Source organism: Ochlerotatus camptorhynchus, unplaced genomic scaffold, assembly GCF_037179485.1.
Source record: "Ochlerotatus camptorhynchus isolate MF236.1 unplaced genomic scaffold, CSIRO-AGI_Acam_v1.1 ptg000350l, whole genome shotgun sequence".
NCBI classification, from domain to species: domain Eukaryota; kingdom Metazoa; phylum Arthropoda; class Insecta; order Diptera; family Culicidae; genus Ochlerotatus; species Ochlerotatus camptorhynchus.
Window position 1 is genome coordinate 527,110 of NW_027040838.1, and position 21,835 is coordinate 548,944.

At 42.4% G+C, this 21,835-nt stretch overlaps 2 protein-coding genes across 2 annotated transcripts in view; both read right to left on the bottom strand.

Moving 5' to 3' along the window:
- LOC135709116 (uncharacterized) overlaps nucleotides 1-1,188 on the bottom strand; it is a 167,058-nt gene extending 165,870 nt beyond the window's left edge. The window contains exon 1 of the mRNA XM_065231318.1: nucleotides 268-1,188. Coding sequence (XP_065087390.1) covers nucleotides 268-274 — 7 coding nt within the window. The 5' untranslated portion in view covers nucleotides 275-1,188. The remainder of the gene's footprint in view (nucleotides 1-267) is intronic.
- Nucleotides 1-21,835, bottom strand: part of LOC135709112 (uncharacterized) — a 494,499-nt gene that overhangs the window by 461,820 nt on the left and 10,844 nt on the right. The window lies entirely within an intron of this gene.

The window sequence follows — 21,835 nt, forward strand, 5'->3', positions numbered from 1 at the left end:
CTCTTCTCGTTGAACTCATATGCATTGCTGCCATCATCAAACCCACCGAAACAATCGTCATCATCATCATCATCATCATTCAGCTGTTTATCGCCGTGCCGCGAGTTAGCGGCCGCATTTCGCCTTCAGAGGTACACCCCCACACCCTTCCCTAATGGGGAATACACAATAATCGTGAGTGTTGTAAACTGTCAAACTGCATCCACATCCCGTCCCCGCACAACACTGAAAGAGCAGTTTACTACGAATTCTGATGATTGCACTTACCATTCATTCGCCTATTGGCGCCCGCTTAGCTTAGTATCCGAGTCGTCGTTTCGGGGCTACTCCGAACCGGAACCGGTCTCTGTGTGGCGCTGACGGCCAATCCGTGGTGTCTCGGGTGAGGATAATGGAAAATTCCGCGCAAAGATGTCGGGGATTCGCTTCGCAGATTCAACACACACTCGCTGCCGAATAAGGGGTCGCTCTTTGTCGATTCTTCACACTTGGTTGCTTGGATTTGGACTTCGGTATGCTGCGCTTCACGGAGCCAACCAACGACACAATCTCGCGCACTCGACACACTGCACTCAGCTTGTATTATGATTATTACAGAAAGAGCTCTTCTTCGAGGGACAGACAAACAGTAGTGCAGCAATCTGCTGCAGCAGCACCACACACCGAACAATTCGCTTCTTTTACTTTTGTTGAACGAAGCACTTTCACGACGGAGAACAACGTCGTCGACTCGGCACAGCACACACGGAACGGACCGGAAATTATCCACGGAGGAACAACGCACGCAACGACCGCTGCCTAGGCTACTACACAGAGAACGCGGACTTAATCCGGAGAAAAAACCACTTCTTACGGACAGAAATCACCGAAAAAAACTACAGAAGAAACGCAAAACTGTGTATGGAAAGGCAGCTTCGAGCAGCGTCCGAACGGAAATCAACCTCTTTTTTCGCATTCGTCGAACAAGTTTTGAGGTTTTACTACACCAGTCACAGTAGAGCGGAGCGAGCGAGCAGACAGCAGAGTAGCAGAGGAGGAGGCGGTAGGCGGGCTGTGTGTATATGGCGGTGAATGTCACGTCGAATAACACGCATACACATGCAGACCCAGGAACGAATTCAACCAGCGAGCGGTAGCACCAATACCCGGGCTAGCGCGAACTACTTGAAACTCGATGCTGTCAGTTTGCTTCGGAGGTTGCCAGATAAACATTAAATTTGTTTGTGCAGTTAATTGAAATCGATTGATCAATTTCATTAAAATGTGTGTTCCATTTGGTGAATTTTCACTTAAATTTGATATTTACAAATAAACCTGCTATTCAAATCGAACCGAACAGAGGGATTTTCGAAAACTATGCATTATTTTCATAACATAGGACATTTTAAAGCACATGCAACTGGCAACAGGCGAGCTGTCATATCGTGCGGATCTTTTACAACCGCACCAACACAAGCGCGCACCTCACTCGAAAGCCGCCATCGAAAGTACGCACTGACATTCGCTTCATCTCTGCTAGCTGCTGCTACATGGAACGCGTTGTGCACGTGTGGGTGAATATATTCAATTCAACCGACCCAACATAAAACGTGATGACGATGATCATCCGACTGTAAATTTGACCGCGTCTACCCCTGCATACATGTGCATGTTCTGTTTTATGCTATTTACCGCTTGCTGCGATGGATGCGGTAAGTTGCTTTTATGCCATAAGCAAAGCATGCCTTTGTTCATCGTCATCGTCATCGCAGAGAGTGCACCGCAGATGCTGTCATCTTTGATCACCGTGCGCAAGGAATGAGAACGACGTCGACCGATGGTGTTTTTGACGTTTGGTCCTGCATGTTTTGCTTTATGTTTTCATGCTTCTTTTTAAGCTTAGCACAGATGGATATGGACGCGGTCAATGTCAACCGCAACGCCGCATCGCGGCCGTGGCAGTGCGATTAATGATTGATTTTTTTTATCGTTTCTTTCCGTTTATGTACTTTTGGCATGCAACACGCTAAGGTGGGTTTGTGAAACATTCGAATGTGTGTAGATAGAATGTGCCTGGCTAAATTGTCTTGTTATGCTGCACCACACGTAACAAGCCCAAACTAAATTGACAAATCAAAGTTGGCACTCGTGGAGAATAGAAGAACTATGAAAATGATGATGGTTTCAAAATTTTCCAACAGATTCCAACAAACAGATATTTTGCAGATATATCAACAAAAGTAAATGCCGAGGTAATCGGCTGTTTAAGATTTTACCGAGCTAGATTAAGTGTGTAGTTTGACAGATAAAATAAGGGGCTCGTGGATTTTCCTATGTTTCGAGGGGTGCATCGATTAGCTTGGGACCGAAGAGAGTACCAGAGCTAAGCCAAAAAATTGAGCACGTTTCTTCGGGACATACTAGTCTTGTAGAGTTACCTCTATGGTAGTATGGCCGTCTGTCACAAGTTTTTCCAATCGAACCGTCAAAATGCACTGCTTTGCTCGATTGGAACCGAGATTGGAGCAACTTTTTTCAATTTTGTGGTAACAGTCGTCCATAGTTTTACCAACAATCAATACAAAACTAACGATTTTAAATTGGCTCACTACTTGACTAGCCTATTGGTCCCAAGCAAACGATTAACGTATCCCATTCTAGTCGAAATTCTAGTACTACGCACTGTTTGTTTTGATTCGCTATGAAAGTTTGACAGATAAAATGAGGGGTTATTGGTTTTTCCTATGTACCGAGGGGCGAATCGATTAGCTTGGGACCGAAGATAGTACCAGAGCTGAGCAAAAAAGTTGAGCTCGTTTCTTCGGGACCTTCTGGTCTTAAAGTTACCTCTATGGTTTTACCATAGTGGTAACTCTAAGACCAGATGGTCCCGAAGAAACGTACTCAACTTTTTGGCTCAGCTCTGGTACTATCTTCGGTCCCAAGCTAATCGATGCACCTCTGGAAACATAGGAAAATCCACGAGCCCCTCATTTTATCTGTCAAATTATCATAGCGAATCAAAACAAACATAGTGTAGTACTAGAATTTCGACTAGAATGGGGTACGTTAATCGATTTGCTTGGGACCAATAGGCTAGTCAAGTAGTGAGTCAATTTAAAATCGTTAGTTTCCACCGGTTGGTTTTACTAAAGAACTTTATGTTAAGAACCACCCACATTAGATCCGGATCTGACGCGTTGCGCCAATATGACAGCTAAATCGATTGTCTAGCTGTCAAATTTATGTCAACGCAACGCTAACGGAACTAATGTGGGTGGCCCTTTAAGCCCAAACAAGGTTAGTTATCCTGTAACGAGTTTGCAGCTTTACACTCCCCCATAGAGTTTTCCAAATACACAAAAGTGTGCGTGAGACCGCGCGCTACCTTTTTAAGTAATTGTGATATCGCGATACCTTTTTGGTTCTTCTTCTTCTTAATTTTTATATATGGATGTGGGATTTTAGTGTTCGTGAGATTGTGCTTGGAGATCTCTATAGGGTCAGATAGGGAGATCTGAAGCCTCTCAAATACGGTCTACGTAGTTTATGAACAGCCCCTAATCTATCGAAATTATAGCCGTGTGGTGATCACAGAGTAGAGATCGATTACTACACCGGCGTGCAACGACCGACGTGTTCACGTAGGATGTAGCTATGGTTTCCGTTTCCCATATAGAAAGTACAGTCAAGATTCCTATAGTACGGATTCGTTCTTGCCGGATTTCTATAGTACGGGTACCACTGGTTTCCTATAATACAGTCGATCCGGCATTAACACTGATTAACGTCTTGATGTAGAAGGGGCTGTTCATTAGCTTCTGTGATTTCTATATGGGGGTACACTTTGTGAAAACCGAAAATGAAACATGTAACAAAATTGTGAAAGATTTTGAACGTTAATAACTCAGCTGCCCCTGAACCAACTTCAATAATTTTATCACCAATCGATTAGAAATATTTCTACGCATCTGCTTAAGTTAAGACTTTATTATTTTTCAAAATTTCACTATTGAAAATTGCACGAATTTGCAACTGTTGCTATGATAGTTAAAATTATCACCGATTGCCTGCGAAAAGCGATTTCCCTAACACAGATTTCAAAGTTGAATTCCATTTGGTCTCATCAAACGGTGTTTATTCAACCACCGCGCACAGTGGTCCAAACGGCGAAAAACGTGATCGTGTGAGATTACGCAAAATCCTTTGACTTTAGGTATATAGTGTCTTCAGAGAAGTTTTAAGGCATAATTGGCGCCATCTTTTGACGGTAGCCATTTTGTGATCAATCCCCCTAAAAGTGGGATCCGAACATTCATTTTTTTTTAAAGTTGAGATAGAAGGTTTGTTTATTCAGTAATGTTGAAGATTATGTCAATACAAACAACTTTGCTGAAGACATAAACCTTCTATCTTTTTGCTCAATTGATCTAAAAAGCGTTTTTTGTGGACGTGCCTCTAAAATCATATTTTTTTACCATAACTTTTTCTATGTAATTTTTACAGGTTTGCAATGTTCTAAGGACTTCTTTGTATTGTTAAAATACATGTTATTGTAGAACATTGTTTCTCGCTATTTCCTATATACTTGGAGATATTTGGGATTTTTCAATAAAATTTGGTCTATTTTTGAACTCAAATATTTCATAAGGTGGCAAATGGTGGCAGATCAAACAACTTACATTTGAAAGTACAACAAAAATGCTGCAAAATAATGCCGGAGTTGTCTACATCGGACTACATCCGGAAAAGTTACAGCTGTTTTAAAAAGGGATCAAAATCAAATGTCTCCTATTAAATATTTGATCTCATTCAAAAGGCGACAATCGAGATACTGTGACTATCTGTCTGGTATGTTTATAAAGATCTTAATTCTTCGTTAGATCATTTTCCAAAGCTTTATGAACATTCTTGTATTGAGTGTTGCGTTAATGACACTCTCTTTTGAATTAAAATAAAAAATAAAACCCGCTTTTTATGTTGCTTTATTCGCTATCAGTATCGTCAGAATCAGACCCAGTACTTGAGTCGTTCATATCTAGTAGGAATCGAGCATCATTAGAAAATAACATATTTGGCTTGCACGTACTAATCCTATTCATTGTAATGAATGAATCAGATAATTCAAGCAATCGATGCAGCAGATCGGTATTCGTTGCCACTCGAGAAATTTTCCTTGAATGGAACGCTCGTGTCTGTCGGATGACTTTATTCATCGATTCATCGAGTCAGAGAATGGAACTATTTCCGGAAGTTTCGATGCTTTCCAGGATTTTAAAATTTTTGTCGCACGAGTTGGGGAAGTTTGTGTGGCTTCTTTGACAATAGAAGCAGCATCATTTTGCCCAGTTGAACGCAATGACATTTGTGCAGCATAGGTCAACTCATCAGCATTATGAGCTGAGCGAAGCACCGCTGTTCTACGTCTTTTCACACAGTCTGAGGTTTCGACAAACGCTTAAATTATTTTGTGTGTAACATTGGACGTTGATGGAATGTTTTTAAGGATATGTTGCGGTAAACAAAATGGTTTGTCAAAATAAGCAACGTTATTTTCCAGAACTCTAGCCATTGTGCGGTTATGCCTCTGCCACAGCTGGCTGAAACATTTGCAAATGTTATCCAAGTAATTTTCAATCTCTGACATAACATCAACAAGTTCTGCATCTATTTCAAGACATCGTGTTATTTCTTTAACCAAAAAACCCAATTTGGTTTTTTTGTCACCTTCCGCATTTTTCCAAAGCAGAAACACCTGACGATAGTCCATTTCTCCTGCAGATACTGATAGAACATTTTAGTATAATATAAGTAAATAATGTGTTACCATATTAATGTTATTGGAAAGCACTAAATTATGCTGAACGCCAGAATAGAAGAAAATATCTGAAGAATCATTATAATACATTTACCGGATAGCCCAACAAGCCGCCCTGGAAAAAAAAAACAAAGTTGCAAATACCGAAGAAAGAAATACGGATCGGAACAATCGGCACAGACCTACGCGACGAAATAAGGACTACGATTGGAAACTCGGATCATGGAACTGCAAATCGCTCGGCTTCCCGGGTTGCGTTAGGTTAATCTATGACGAACTTCAACCACGCAACTTCGAAGTCGTAGCACTGCAGGAACTTTGCTGGACGGGACAAAAGGTATGGAAAAGCGGGCATCGAGCGGCTACTTTCTACCAGAGCTGTGGCACCACCAACGAGCTGGGAACCGGCTTTGTAGTGCTGGGTAAGATGCGCCAGGCAGCCGATCAACGCGAGGATGTGCAAGTTGAGGATTAAGGGCCGTTTCTTCAACTACAGCATCATCAACGTGCACTGCCCACACGAAGGGAGACCCGAAGACGAGAAAGAAGCGTTCTATGCGCAGCTGGAGCAGGTGTACGACGGCTGTTCGCAACGGGACGTCAAAATCGTCATCGGCGACATGAACGCTCAGGTAGGACGGGAGGCAATGTATAGACCGGCAATCGGGCCAAACAGCCTGCATGCCGTATCGAACGACAACGGCCAACGATGCGTGAACTTTGCAGCCTCCCGGGGTATGGTAGTTCGAAGTACCTTTTTCCCCCGCAAGGATATCCACAAAGCCACCTGGAGATCACCTGACCAACACACAGAAAACCAAATCGATCACGTTCTAATCGACGGGAAATTCTTCTCCGACATTATCAACGTCCGCACGTACCGCAGTGCGAACATAGATTCGGACCACTACCTAGTTGCAGTATGCATGCGCTCAAAACTCTCGACGGTGCATAACACACGTCGAAGTCGAACGCCACGACCCAACATTGAGCAACTACGGGACACCGGAGTTGCCCAGGACTACGCGCAGCAGCTGGAAGTTGCACTACCCACGGAAGAGCAGCTTGGCGCAGCTTCTCTTGAAGATGGCTGGAGGGACATCCGTTCAGCCATAGGTAGTACTGCTGCAGCGGCACTAGGTACTGCAATCCCGGACCGAAGAAATGACTGGTTTGACGGCGAATGCAAACTGTTAGTAGAGGAGAAGAATGCAGCACGGGCGAGAATGCTGCAACACCGCACGAGATTGAATGTGGAGCGATACAGACAAGCGCGGAACAGACAAAACTCGGTTTTCCGAAGGAAGAAGCGTCAGCAGGAAGACCGAGATCGCGAGGCGATGGAAAATCTGTACCACGTAAACGACACACGGAAGTTCTACGAGAAGCTAAATAGTTCGCGCAAAGGCTACGTGCCGCAAGCTGATATGTGCAAGGACTTGGACGGTAACCTTCTCACGAACGAGTGTGAGGTGATTAAGAGGTGGAAGCAGTACTATGACGAGCACCTCAACGGTGAAGCAGCAGAAAACGAAGGTGGCACGGCAACAGACCTTGGAGCACGCGCAGAAGACGACAGGCTACCGGCCCCTGATCTTCAAGAAGTTGAGGAGGAGATCGGTCGGCTGAAGAACAACAAAGCAACTGGTGTAGATCAACTACCAAGTGAGCTATTGAAATACGGTGGTGAAGCACTGGCTAGAGCGCTGCACTGGGTAATTGCCAAGATTTGGGAGGAGGAGATATTACCGGAGGAGTGGATGAAAGGTGTCGTATGCCCAATCTACAAAAAGGGCGACAAGTTGGATTGCTGCAACTACCGCGCGATCACACTGCTGAGCGCCGCCTACAAGGTACTCTCCCAAATTCTATGCCGCCGTCTGTCACCATATGCAAGAGAGTTCGTGGGGCAATACCAGGCGGGATTCATGGGTGCCCGCGCTACCACGGACCAAATTTTCGCGATTCGGCAGGTTCTGCAGAAATGCCGCGAATACAACGTGCCCACACATCATTTGTTCATCGATTTCAAATCCGCATACGACACAATCGATCGAGATCAGCTATGGCAGATTATGCACGAGTACGGATTTCCGGATAAACGGACGCGATTGGTCAAGGCGACGATAGATCGAGTGATGTGCGTTGTTCGAGTATCGGGGACACTCTCGAGTCCCTTTGAATCTCGAAGGGGGTTACGGCAGGGTGATGGACTTTCGTGTCTGCTGTTCAACATCGCGTTAGAAGGTGTGATCAGAAGAGCTGGGATAGACACGAGTGGCACGATATTCAGGAAGTCCATCCAGCTCCTTGGTTTCGCCGATGACATTGACATTATGGCACGGAACTTTGAGATGATGGCGGAAACGTACATCAGACTGAAGGCTGAAGCTAGACGGATTGGACTTGCCATCAACGCATCAAAGACAAAATACATGAAAGCAAGAGGTTCTAGGGAAGACAATGTTAGCCTCCCACCCCGAGTTCAGATTGACGGTGACGAAATCGAGGTGGTCGATGAGTTCGTGTATTTGGGCTCACTGGTGACCGCCGAAAATGATACCAGCAGAGAAATTCAAAGACGCATTATGGCAGGGAATCGTGCCTACTTTGGACTCCGGAGGACGCTCCGGTCGAATAAAATTCGCCGCCGCACGAAGTTGACTGTTTACAAGACGCTGATTAGACCGGTGGTCCTTTACGGCCACGAGACCTGGACTATGCTCGTGGAGGACCAACGCGCCCTTGGTGTTTTCGAACGGAAGGTGTTGCGTACCATCTACGGTGGAGTGCAGATGGATGACGGAACGTGGAGGAGGCGAATGAACCACGAATTGCACCAGCTGCTGGGAGAACCATCCATCGTCCACATTGCAAAAATTGGGCGACTACGGTGGGCTGGGCACGTCGTAAGAATGCCGCACGACGACCCAGTGAAAATGGTTCTAGAAAGCGACCCAACAGGAACAAGAAGAAGAGGCGCGCAGCGGGCAAGGTGGATCGACCAAGTAGAAGGTGACCTGCGGACCCTTTGCAGACTACGAGGCTGGCGAACTGTGGCCATGGATCGAGTAGAGTGGAGACGACTTCTTCGGACAGCAGAGGACAACAAGGCCTTAGCCTGATTGGTAAGGTAAGTAAGGATTTCCTTCTGAATTATATGAATGGGGCGGGGTGGAAAGTATCGTTTGTGCAGAATATGTAAAAAAGGAGGGACTTCGAGAGATTGAACTCGTGAGAGCTAATTTTCTCACAAATTTGATTTTATTGGCTTTCTGGGGACTGAATATACACCCAAAGCGAATTATTCCCACTTCTCTCAAATTCTATATGGGTTTTTAACACTTCCTACCGGCGTGTTTGGAAAACGGTCGGACGATGATTAATCTCACCAATACTTTCGGGCCTACAATTCCACACCTTCTATAGAGACCAGGTTGAGCTTTGATAGCTAGCTGCTTGCGGGAACTGATGACCTTGACAAATGTCCAAATAATACTCTTAACAAATTTATGGTGGTCTGAAAAGGACCGTTTTGTAGTGATGGTTGAGTAATGCTGAGCTGAGCACGACGAGCTACTGATTCCGATCCTAGCCCGGTGGGACTTCTTCCTCCTTCTCTATGGTTGCTCATATGAGCTCTGCAGCACTGCAGCTCGCTGCTTGCAGGCAGCCTTTCATTGTTGTTGAAAGCACTCCTGCTGCTGCTGCCGCTGCTACTACTGCTGCTGCTGGACTGGACACCACCACTTACGGTGATTGAATGAGCACCGTTGAGTGGGACCGCATCGAATTCGATTTTTAAGTCTGTGTTAGGGAATGCACTGTTTTCAGACATTCGGTGATAATTTTGATCACCATTGCAACAGTTGGACATTTGGTATTTTTCAATAGTGACGAAATATTCATTTTAGCAGATTGGTAGATAAATTTCCAATCGTTTGGCTTGTTTAGAATTAAAATATTTCTGCTATTGGTCGAAACCTGACCTCTTTTCGTAATGCTGTGCATTTTGGTTTTTTGAAATTGCATTGATTCTATAAACCCTGTGGAGATCTATCTAGCCCTGATGTATGTGTTGGTAGAAGGAAAAATGTAAACTTTGCGGGAGACGATGTCTTAACACTCGAAAGCAATTTTGTGAAATATGAAGTAAAACAAATCCTAGCTAGTTCTGCATGATGATTTTGTTTGATTTTATTTATTTGTGAAGTCGCCGGAAAATGATAACTCCTTACTTGAAAACAGGCAAAACTCACAAACAGGCGGCTTTTTCATAGTATACAGTGTGATAATTCAATAATCAATAAATTATCTCAACATTTAGTAGCAAACCATTCAAAAATTTTGGTAACATTCAAAAAATTCTATAACCCACATTAAATTTCATATGTAAGCGCCGATTGAAACAATCTTTTCGTCGTCACTACAAGGGTGATTGATTAAACGAAATAAACGAATCGTGCGGAATGAAAGCCGAGAAAAAAATAATTGCACCAGTATATTCAGGCCTACAAGTCCACACCTTCTATAGACAGGTTATGCCTTAATAGCTAGCTGCTTGCGGGAACTGATGACCTTGACCAATGTCCAAATAATACTCTTTAATAAATTTTTGGTGGCCCTGAAATGGACCGTTTTGTAGTGATGGTTGAGTAATTCTGAGCTGGGTGTTCAACGGATGAGGCTGTCGAGCTGTATGTCGTTTGGTGCGATGGTGACACGCTTGGCATAGATGACCGACCCGCAGCGACTCACGAAGTGCTACTGATTCCGATCCATAGCATAGCGGTGCAGCTTCTTCCTCCTTTGATGGTTGCTTATGTGGGCTCTGCAGCTCGCTGCTTGCAGGCAGCCTTTCGTTGTTACTGGAGAACAATTTTAAACGCCACACGCCGAAAGTACTGCTACTGCTGCTACTAATTTTGACGACTGAACACCACCACACAGTGGTGTGGTCGTTGGGAGCGGTTGGTTCTGAGTATGGCGATGAGTGTGCAAAATATTGCGCAATTCCATCCTCCAAATTCGCACGCGCCCGAGGATCGGAGGCGAATGCCACTTCGACTTGTTTCGTCTACTTACTACTCTCTGACGACTGTGCTGGGGAAGCAGCATATGCATGTAGGTAATTGGTGAATTTGTTAGTTAATTCGACGCTTTTGGACAATGCTGGACATTTACCAGTTTTCAATAGATTCTTGTTGAAATCGATGCGTAGCCATATTTCTGATCGGTAGGTGATAAAATTATTGAAATTAAACCAGGGGCAGCTGAGTTATTAACGTTCAAATCTTTCTTAATTTGTTACATGTTCCATTTTCGGTTTTCACAAAGTGTACCCCCATATTAGGTTTTGCACCGTCGGGGTTAACCTCAATCTGATGACAGCTCACTGGTACTGTTTACGTGGACTTAGTCGATTTTTTATTGGGTAGATTTTCTGGATAATTTTTCAGATTGCAGTGAGATGTAAACCACACTTTTGCAATGTCCACGAGCCACATCCTTTCACCACGCATTTCCTCGACAATTTTCAAGTTAAAATTCGGAAATTTTAAAATATTTTTTTTTTCGACAAAAACGACTAAGTGCTTGTGAACAGTACCACTGAACTGTCAAAAAGGTTCAGCCGATTAACACTGAGTTCATTCGTGACGTCACGCTGCAGTACCTAATAGAAATCAAAGACGTAGTCCCACGTCAAAAATGAACTCTTTCTCTTTCTGCATTAAACCAGTAACCAGTTAACAACTTGTAATTTCTATCAGTTCAGACGGTAGCTATTTTCTATCGTTGTGCAGTACTGAGATGCATCGAAAGATGGCATTCAGCTGAGGATTTTGGATCTCCATGAAGTGGCAAATGAGAAAGCTGGAACGTTCACAGAAATAATTGATCATGTGTTCAAAAAGTACAATTTGCATGACAAATTAGTAGCTTTCAGTGGAGACAACACTAATACGAATTTTGGTGGCGTAACCGACGAGGAAAGGAGAACATCCTTTAGTTGCTGAAAAAGACATTCCCTTATTGGTGTAGGATCCCCTGTTCACATACATACGTATACATGGCATTGAAACGTAAATGATGTGCATAAGCTATATGAACTTGTTTGGAGAATTTTGACGTTCCAGAACATCCCGAAAAATTCGGATTATGTATAGGTATTTGCCCTTAAATAGCTGTATTATATTTATAAAAATGCTTTAGAAAAAAATTCTGACCGAAGGGTTAAGGAGACTTTCAGCCCAAGACCCATGTTCTGCGATTGTAATTGAGTCATCATCCTAAGCAATAAACCAAACGAAGCATAAGCAATCTTCACCGAGAGTGGTTAATCGCATGTAAATGCTCTGGTCAATTTGATACCCTCTTCCATCCATCCATCGCCAAGTGCTATCCGACAATTTCCAACCACTCCATCCGGATTAAGACCCATCAAATCGCACCACAGCGCTCTACCTTTATTAAGGTCGCACCTCAAAATGACATTTCCTGCGGCACACTCGCGCTTTGTTTCGTCATAGCCTACTGGCCGTCGACGCCGCCGCAGCCAATCAAAATCTCCTTCAAGCAAATCAACCACGCGGGAGATTACTTTCAATCTGTCAGTCGGCCGCTCGGCCGGCTATCATAATAACGCCATCATCGTCTTCGCATCCACCACCGGAATGTCATACATCGGTAGAGGAAGGGTTCACGAGTGCGATGATACGGAAAGATTCAATTTTCAAGCGCCACACGCACGAAATCCACTCCATCTTGGCACGGTTGGTTGATTTGTGAAATCTCGACTCGCGCCTCTGGAATTGAAAGATGAGAGTGCTCCGGCTCGCTCATCAGCCCGTAGTCGTCGTCATCGTTGGGTTGTGGAATATAAATAGGTAGGTACATGTGTTTCACTCGGAGCTCTATTATTAAATTGAAGTGAAGAGGGACAGACTCGAGCCGGATGGAACTTTTGGAGTGTCAGGCCACGTGATTCCGGGGGTCGTCCACTAAATATAATGCAACCATGATGGAAGCTGAAATCGACCATCCGAAAAGGTTTTGAATTGAGAGGAACACGTGTAGCAATCCCAACAATCCAAGCAATCCAAGGCCCTATCCTAGTCAAAGAGGTTATGTTTTTTTCTTTATCATCCGCTTCGACTTCTACGACGTCTTTTTATGTCTTCTGTGCTTGACCTCCAAAGTCGTACCTCGTGGGGCTGCGGTGAATGTGTGCATTAAATCTAGTAGGCTGGAAAGCCAGCACACGCACGGTTCGGTAGATTTGTCTGCAGGAATCAAGGCTGGAAGCCCCGCGCCTGAGGGGGGGAGGCCTGACACGGTTGCTTGGTTTTGGCGAATATTTTTCTGAGAGTTGATGATAAACATCTTTGTGTGTGTGTGTGTGTATGTTAGCTACTTCTTTTTGCCTCGGCGAATCAGATGTTTTCCATCGTCGTCGTCCCATAGAGGCCAAAAGTGGATATCACCATGCCGACTCTGCGACTGCCGGTATGTGCGGTTGATTTATGGGCTCGAACAAATTGCGGTGAGAGGTCTCTTCTCTAGCAATTAGCGTGTCGGAGATGGTGTTTTGTGGAAGGATTTATATAGGTTCGCAAATAAGATGTAGGAGGACCGACGAGGGTTCTGAATAGGAGTTCCGGATGCAAAATTACACGGAGCAAAACATCAAAAGTAGGCACGGAGACTGAAACCAAAAGTTCCAATCGAATCGTCAGACGCGATTCCAATCGAACAATGTAAATTAACACGAGCGCTTCACGAGGAAACGCGCGGAGAGTATTGAGATTGTGGTTGATATTTAATTTTTGAGATTTAAATAATGATCGATTGTTTTTTTTTTAAATAGGCCCTATGTCCATGAATCGATTGACTTGATTCGCTTTCTACCTAACTCTAATTTGCGTCGTTCTCATTCGCCGTGTACCCGCTGGTGAGGAGAAGCTAAATCAATATCATCAAATCTTTCAGGCAAACTGACTTCTCCCAAGTATGATTTCTGGTTTTATGACCACGGTTTAGACTATTAGGATACTTTAAAACCTCGATAAAACTTGCGAAATTGCTTGAGCTGTCAGCTCGTAAAATGGACTACTAGGCCGAAGCAGTGGGTGGGTCACAACCGGGTTATGCGGATGTCATCCCTTATCAATCAGAACATTTAAAAAAAAATCAACACATTATAGAAAACTACTAATCACATGTCCCACTCAACGTCAAATTCGTCGAAGGTCTTTCATAATATCAGAGGTTAAATCTATTGTTGCATATCTCTGCAATGGTTTTGGAGCTCAAACGATTTTTCAATGCTTCGTTACCTACTGTGATGAGTCATTAGATTAAGGAGCATTTGATATGAAGTGAAAATCACTGCCTTTGCTTCTCATTCAATGCAGTGCGCAGTTGGCTCTCCGAGAAAGTTAACGAAGGCAAGTGGTATGAGTCGCCTCTCCGTGAGTGACCGAATGTGTTTGTTTGCTCTTTCAAAGCTCCTTCATTCACCGTGTTGTACAAAATATGTGGATAGGGAAACGAATTGAATGGTGCGGCGCTATCGGAATCAGCTTGAACAGCTAAGAATTCAACGTTCTGATTATAGCTTTTCTATTAAATGTATGTCGATTTCATTGCCTAGAGCTTATTACTATTCAATCAACTATTAAAAATTTAAACTGTCCATAACGGCTCAGAAAACAGTCACAGTATTTCTCTAATGTAAAGATAAATTGTATTACAAAATGACCAGTCCCAGGACAGATAGATTTTTTAATAAATTGTAGCAAGAAAACATAATTTCTGATCGAAATGACGTTTTCGTGGTACAATTTATTGAAAAAATTGTATAGACGCCCTTTAAAAAATGCAACATTTCAAACACAATTATGCAAATTTTTATGCAAATCGGAGAAAGACGAGTTTATCCGATTCGTCAATTGGCATCTGCTCAGAAACAAACTTCGAAAAATCTTTCTTTTTTTTATTTTGAAAATACTGGGAATGGCTTTGTTTAAAAAAATCTCGGACAAGTAAAGTTTTTTAATCCTTTCAGTACCAATATTGTCAACGTATATTGTAAGAAAATACTAACACTTTTTGATAGAATACGGCTATTTTAGTACAAATTCCTATAAATAATCGTTAAGAATTTGTTTGGCAATGGTCCATATTATTCTAGAGTTCAGATCAAATGATCTTCCAGATCAACAATGACTGATGCAAGGCCCTTAGTTACGAAACCACTCCAAACAGGTTCACAGAGATTAAGCACATCATTTACGTTTCAATTCCATGTGCATAAGGTGTTCTACATTCTCCAAATCGTCCTGGAGTTTAGATTAGTTGATCTCTTGGATCAACCAAGGCACGCAAGATGCTCTCAGCGATAACACATACCCAGACATGTTCACTAGAGTGATGCAAAATTTGAAATTTTCGCTCCACAATACTTAAACGATTCCAAATCGGATCCTGACTAAACTCTCAATATTTGAACCCATTTGGTGAGAAACTGAGATGGCACAAACCATTTGAAGTTTGTATGGGAATTACTATGGTAAAACCAAGATTTTTGTTCATGTCTATTTTAATAATTCACCATACCGGTCTGCTCCAAAAGCTTTCAACTGTACTTGTTGCCGCAAGTCTACCGATCTACCACAGGGATGGTGATACTGGTAACCCGGTGGCTCGAGGCGACGCGTCCAACAAAAACGTCATGCGCTGTCACCGATGATCAGCCATGCTGAGGGACGATCGATCTGTCAAACGGACACATCACTACAACTTATATGAGCATCCACCGTGACTTGATATATAGTGGAGTGACTGTAAATTTATGAAATTAATTGATTTCTACCTAAGAGTACTGAACATTGTAGGAATGCATATGATTGCCTAGTATTAAACTATAAAAGTGTACACGAAACGAAAATCAATTATTTTATTCATGTGTTTCACTTATACATTTTTGCCAAAGCATCAGCCTTATACATTCCATAAGACAAACCACATAGGTCCTAATAGAATGCATAAATGGTATGTGTGACCATTTATAAAATTCACTTGACACATGATATTCATTAACTTTTTGCAAGGCGTCTGCTTATTAGTTGACTTATACATTTTATGAATAATCACCAATAGAAATTTGCCAAAAGGTATAAGAAGATTTCTATCCGTGTAGTGAACTAACTATAATTTGTTATTCTAGAATTTGAAACACACTGTTCGTGGACAAAGCAAATGTTGTGAAGGTTACTAACCTTAAAATTGAAGTAATGCACTAAATTGTAAGATTGAATTATCCGCAATGTATGACTATAATTTCTAACTAATCCTATGATTTACAGCTTTGAAGCTGATATAATATACTGCTATCGAAAGTTAGTGCGAGGGGTTTCATTCAGGCAACAGTACTTGTAGAAAATTTTCCCAGCTCCATTTTTGCTCAAGACCACTTTTTGATTAAATGTAATGATCGAAAGTTATCAATGGTTCAATGCGCTGATGTCTTATGATCAATGATCATGCTCAATCAACTGCTCAGCAGGCAACATTGGTGTTTCTGGGGCGTTGAATAGGACACAAAAATCATGGCTACTATGTCACACTGCAAAATACAGTGTTGCCTACACAGCAGCTGCTTGATCATGTCATAAGTTTACCAATCTCTTAAATAATTAATAACTTTTCCCTGTCTCGTTTTACATAGAAACGATCTTGAGCAAAATTGTAGCTGAGAAAATTTTCTATAAGAATGCCTATCGAACTGTTTCACAGCTCAATATGGAAAAAGACTAGAAGGCAATGAACAAAAAGTTGAGATTTCCCATAGTAATTTACATGTAAACTTCAAATGGCTTGTGCGAAGTCTGTTTCTAACCAAATGAGTTGTAACTTTGGGAGGCTAATCAGGACCCGATTTGAAACAATTTAAGCACTGTGGAGCGAAAAAGTCAAATTTTGCATCAGTCTAATGTTCACTACACGACTGGACAATTATTTACTGAACCCACTGATCAGCTGAAACGATTAACTTCTTCAAGTTTCGACGACCAACGAGCCATCATTGGAGAACCTAGAACACCTCATGGGCATAGAATTGGAGCGTAAATTATGTGCATAGTCTCTTTGAACCTGTAGGATAATTTGGATATCCTTGAGCATTTTATATACCTCAAAATGGATTATATCCAGGCTGAACTCATGGACAATTCGGAGAGCCGCCTAGAACATCGTAAACACATAGAATTGCAAGGTAAATGATGTGCACAATCTTTATGAACCTGTTTGGAGTTATTTCGTAGCTTAGGGCATTGTATCAAACATTGTTAATCTGGTTGCTCATTTGATCTGAACTCCAGGATAGTTTGGAGAACCTTGGGCTTCTTGTAAACATCAAAATAATAGATTATAAATGATGCTTAAAACCTCTATGAACATATTTGGACAGGTGTCGTCACTGAGGGAATCGTGCAGGCCTTGCTTGATCCAGTAGATCCAATAGTCTGAACTCTAGGACAATTTGAAGAACCGAGCACATCTTCTACACATGAAATTGAAACGCTAATGACCCGCATAAACGCGAACCATAAATTGACCTTACCTAAAATGGTTAAAAATTGTTTATAATCCCTGCTAAACTTTAACTGAAATGGTTATGGAACTTTACATGAACGTTTAATGAACGTTGCATGTAATTTACTGATTACCAATTCACGATATATTCCACGTAAAGTTGAGCGATAATACAAAACCATTAATGGACCTTACTGACTACCATAACCATTACCATTAATGTTCTCAAATCATAAGTAAAAACGTTCTTATATAGTTCTCTTTCTGAAAATGTATGGAGAAAACAAGAATTTGGAATGGTAATGGTTCTTAACAACCCATTATTTGTAAGGTCCAGTTCCAAAAAACCATAATACATAAGGTTGAAAGTTTATCATTAAACGTTCATGTAAAGTTCCATAACCATTTCAGTTAAAGTTTAGCAGGGATTATAAACAATTTTTAACCATTTTAGGTAAGGTCAATTTATGGTTCGCGTTTATGCGGGGATGTGATTCGTTACTAAGGGTCTTGTATGTATGTATGTAGTCATGGTTGGATCATTTTAACTGAACATTAGGGTAATTTGAAGAGCCTCAAAATACACGGAGAAAAAATACTACCCAAAATTTGAGTTCTTTTTACTTAATATTGAGTGTTGAGAAATACTAGAAACCAGCAATACTGGCAACCCGGACATGTTCCAAAGCAATGAATAGTAGCTTCCCGTTCTCTCCCACGGTGATCGTTATCAGTTTTCCTTATCACTATCTAGGGCGCAAACTAATTGAGGATAGGACTGATCGTACACGATCGGTATGTCTCTCGGTCTTCATATTCACCACTGACCCTAGGTATGGTTTCAATATACCAGGGCACAGTTAGTTAGCTATCGATCGTGCCCCAAATGGCAGCAAATAAACAGTTTTTTTTTTGCAATCGAACTCCGTCGGTGAATAAAGTGTTCGTTTTTCTATATTTTCAACGCGAGTGTTCATTTATTCAAGAACTAATTTTTCAAGTGTCCGAAATAAGGGTCGCCTCCACGGTACTGGATAGAACATTGAGTTCAGCCTCTCACTTGCACTCTTTATTGTTGTCAAAAAAGGAACGAGAGATTCGACTCAACGATATAGTTAAGCTCAATAAGTTACTTTTGAGTAAATTGCATATTCTCAAATTTACGTGAATTAAACTTAATTTTGGGTACACGCTATTTCAAAACTACCCAAATTTGGGTAGAATCCACCCAGATCTGTCAAAGCTGAACCTGCCCAAAAAAGGGTAGTCTATGTATGGGTATGTTGGCAGTGACAAGTTGACAAATTAACAACGTCGATCGGATTCATGTCGATGTTGTTCATTTGTCAACTTGTAACTCCCATTTTTGGGCAGTTTACCCATTTTTGACCGATCTGAGTGGATTCTACCCAAATTTAGGTAGTTTTGAAATAGCGTGTAGAATATACTTAAGAGTAGGTAATTGTTTTTGCTGGAGTTAAATGGAAACTACTATATGCGATTTACTCAAATTTGGGTTATTGGACTGAACCCCGGAGTTGAGGGAAAAGTACTTAATTTTGGGTAGTTTTTCACCTCCGTGTAGATTATAAGTGATGCGTCAAGGGGTAGGTCATTCCGCATCGAACGTTCGACTGTTTCGGTCTAGTGTTGCTTGCACTCCGTTTTCAGTACTAGTTTGTTTTCCCTTATTGAGATTTGTTTTTCAATCCGCTATTATACTGAGTGGTGTTATAGTATACATCAGTGAGCATCGCGGAATTGCAATTGTCGCTCAATCGTTCGAGAAAGGAAGCAGTCATTTCCAGCCGAGTCCGGCAGATGAGCTGTTCATCTTTAGCCAGCAAATTTCATCGCATCACGCCACTGCAACATCAAGGTCATCGAGTTCACCAGCCGGCGAGCCAGCCGGTGCTTTGTTGCAAACACTCGAGGGCAACAATAGAACGATCATCACCATCATCCTCACATCAGTAGATCATTGTCATCAGCCACACTCCGTGCGCTTGTGTGGAGAGTTAAGTAAAGGCCGGCGCACAATAGATACGTTTTCAGATATGTTTGACAGTTAGCCGTTAGCCCATGCATTATCTGTCAAAAAACCCGAAAACGTATGCATTGTGCGCCAGCCTTAACAAACGGTTATCTTCCGTTCTCCGCAACCAGATTAATCCCCATACAGCGTTGATTAACTTTTCTGACACCTTTTTGTTTTTTTCCTGAAATTTTTTTGATATCTGCTCAGCTTTATCTGATATACAACCTTTGCGATAACTTCAATATGACAATTCTAAACACTGGGGAAGTAACCAGAGTGGCCAAACCTCCAGCAAGAGAAAGTAGATTGGACCTCTCCCTCAGTTCGAGTTCACTATCGTTGGAAAGTAATTCAAGATCCCTACGGTAGTGACCACTTGCCAATCAAAATTTCTATTACCAATGGTTCATCTTCCACTCGCTCGGCGTGCGACCTCACGAAAAACATCGACTGGCAAAAATTTGCATCCGCGGTTCTCGGTGGTACTGGATGAGTACTCCTTTTTATCGCGACTTATCGTTAACTGCGCTCTTCAAGCACAGACAAAACGCGTTCCGGGTGGTTCCGTTCGCAAACGACCTCTCCGACCGAGAAGTCCGCCGCGTTTAAAGCTTCCGCAAACACGGTAAGGTCGGGGATTTCAAGCGGTACACCGCTCTCGAGAAAACTTTTAAGGGCTTGATTAAAGCCAAAAAACGCGGTTACTGGCGTCGGTTCGTCGATGGCTTGTCGCGAGAGACTTCCATGAGAACACTCTGGAATATCGGCATTAGAATGCGAAACGCGTCATCACCGGTCAACGAAGACAAGGAGTACCTAGACAGTTGGATATTCAGCTTCGCGCGGAAAGTTTGCCCGGATTCGGTGTCGGTTCAAACCAACGTTCGTGATCGTCCGTCGGGTAGTAACGAAATAGATTACCCGTTTTCGATGGTGGAATTCCCACTTGCTCTCCTCTCATGTTACAACTCAACTCCAGGAATGGATAGAATCAAATTCAACTTGCTCAAAAATCTCCCAGACGTCACGAAGAGACGCTTGTTGAACTTATTCAATCAATTTCTGGAGCACAACATTGTTCCGGATGATTGGAGGCAAGTAAGAGTTATCGCCATTCGAAAACCCGGTAAACCCGCGTCGGATTATAACTCGTACTGTCCCATCGCGATGCTGTCCTGTATACGGAAATTGTTGGAGAAAATGATTCTTTTTCGTCCAGACAAATGGGTCGAGTCGAATGGTTTACTTTCAGATACGCAATTTGGATTTCGGAGAGGCAAAGAAACGAGCGACTGTCTTGCGTTGCTTTCAACTGAAATTCAACTGGCCTATGCGCAAAAACAGCAAATGGGTTCAGTTTTCTTGGACATTAAGGGGGCTTTTGATTCTGTTTGTATCGATGTCCTTTCGGATAAACTCCACGATAGTGGGCTTTCACCAATTATGAACAACTATTTGAGCAACTTGTTGTCTGAGAAATATATGAGCTTCTCTCATGGAAACTCGACAACTTCACGAATTAGTTACATGGGTCTCCCCCAGGGCTCATGTTTAAGCCCCCTTCTTTATAATTTTTATATAAAAGACATTGATGGTTGTCCAAGTGCACCGGACCTGCAAGGACCATTGCAGGATACCTTAGACAATTTGTCTACATGGGCTATGAAGCTGGGTATCGAATTCTCTCCGGAGAAAACTGAGTTGGTTGTTTTTTTCTAGAAAGCATCATCCTGCACAGTTACAGCTTCAACTAAAGGGTAGAACAATCACTCAAAGTATATCCTTCAAGTATTTAGGTGTCTGGTTCGATTCCAAAACCACGTGGGGAAAACATGTTGCGTATGTGAAACAAAAATGCCAACAAAGAATCAATTGTATTCGTACAATTACCGGAACTTGGTGGGGAGCCCACCCGGAAGATCTGATCAATCCGCGGCAAAAACACATATCCTGAAGCTGCAACGGGTTCAATACCGTTGCCTCCGAATCGCGCTTGACTGTATGCACTCGACGCATACGATGAGCCTCGAAGTACTCGCGGGTGTTCTCCCACTGACAGATCGTTTCGCGGAACTGTTGTTATGAACAGTAAAGGGCGAACACGAAATTATTGCGACACCGAAAATGTCATGCCAATTTTCTTATAATGTTTAGAATCAAACCAAAATTTTAGGGTAGTTTTATACATATATTTACTTCAAAAATCAAAAGAAAAGTTAATCGATGGAGCCTTGAGTGTAAAATTGAACGCATTTTCGCTTGATGCCCTCCATCAAAGTCTTTACAGTGTCATCCGGTACCATTTTTTTCCATTTTCTTAACATGTCCTTCTCGTCTTTGACTGTCTTCTTGCTCTTCCGATGTTCCCGCTTCATTATTGCCCAGTACTGCTCCACCAGGCGCAG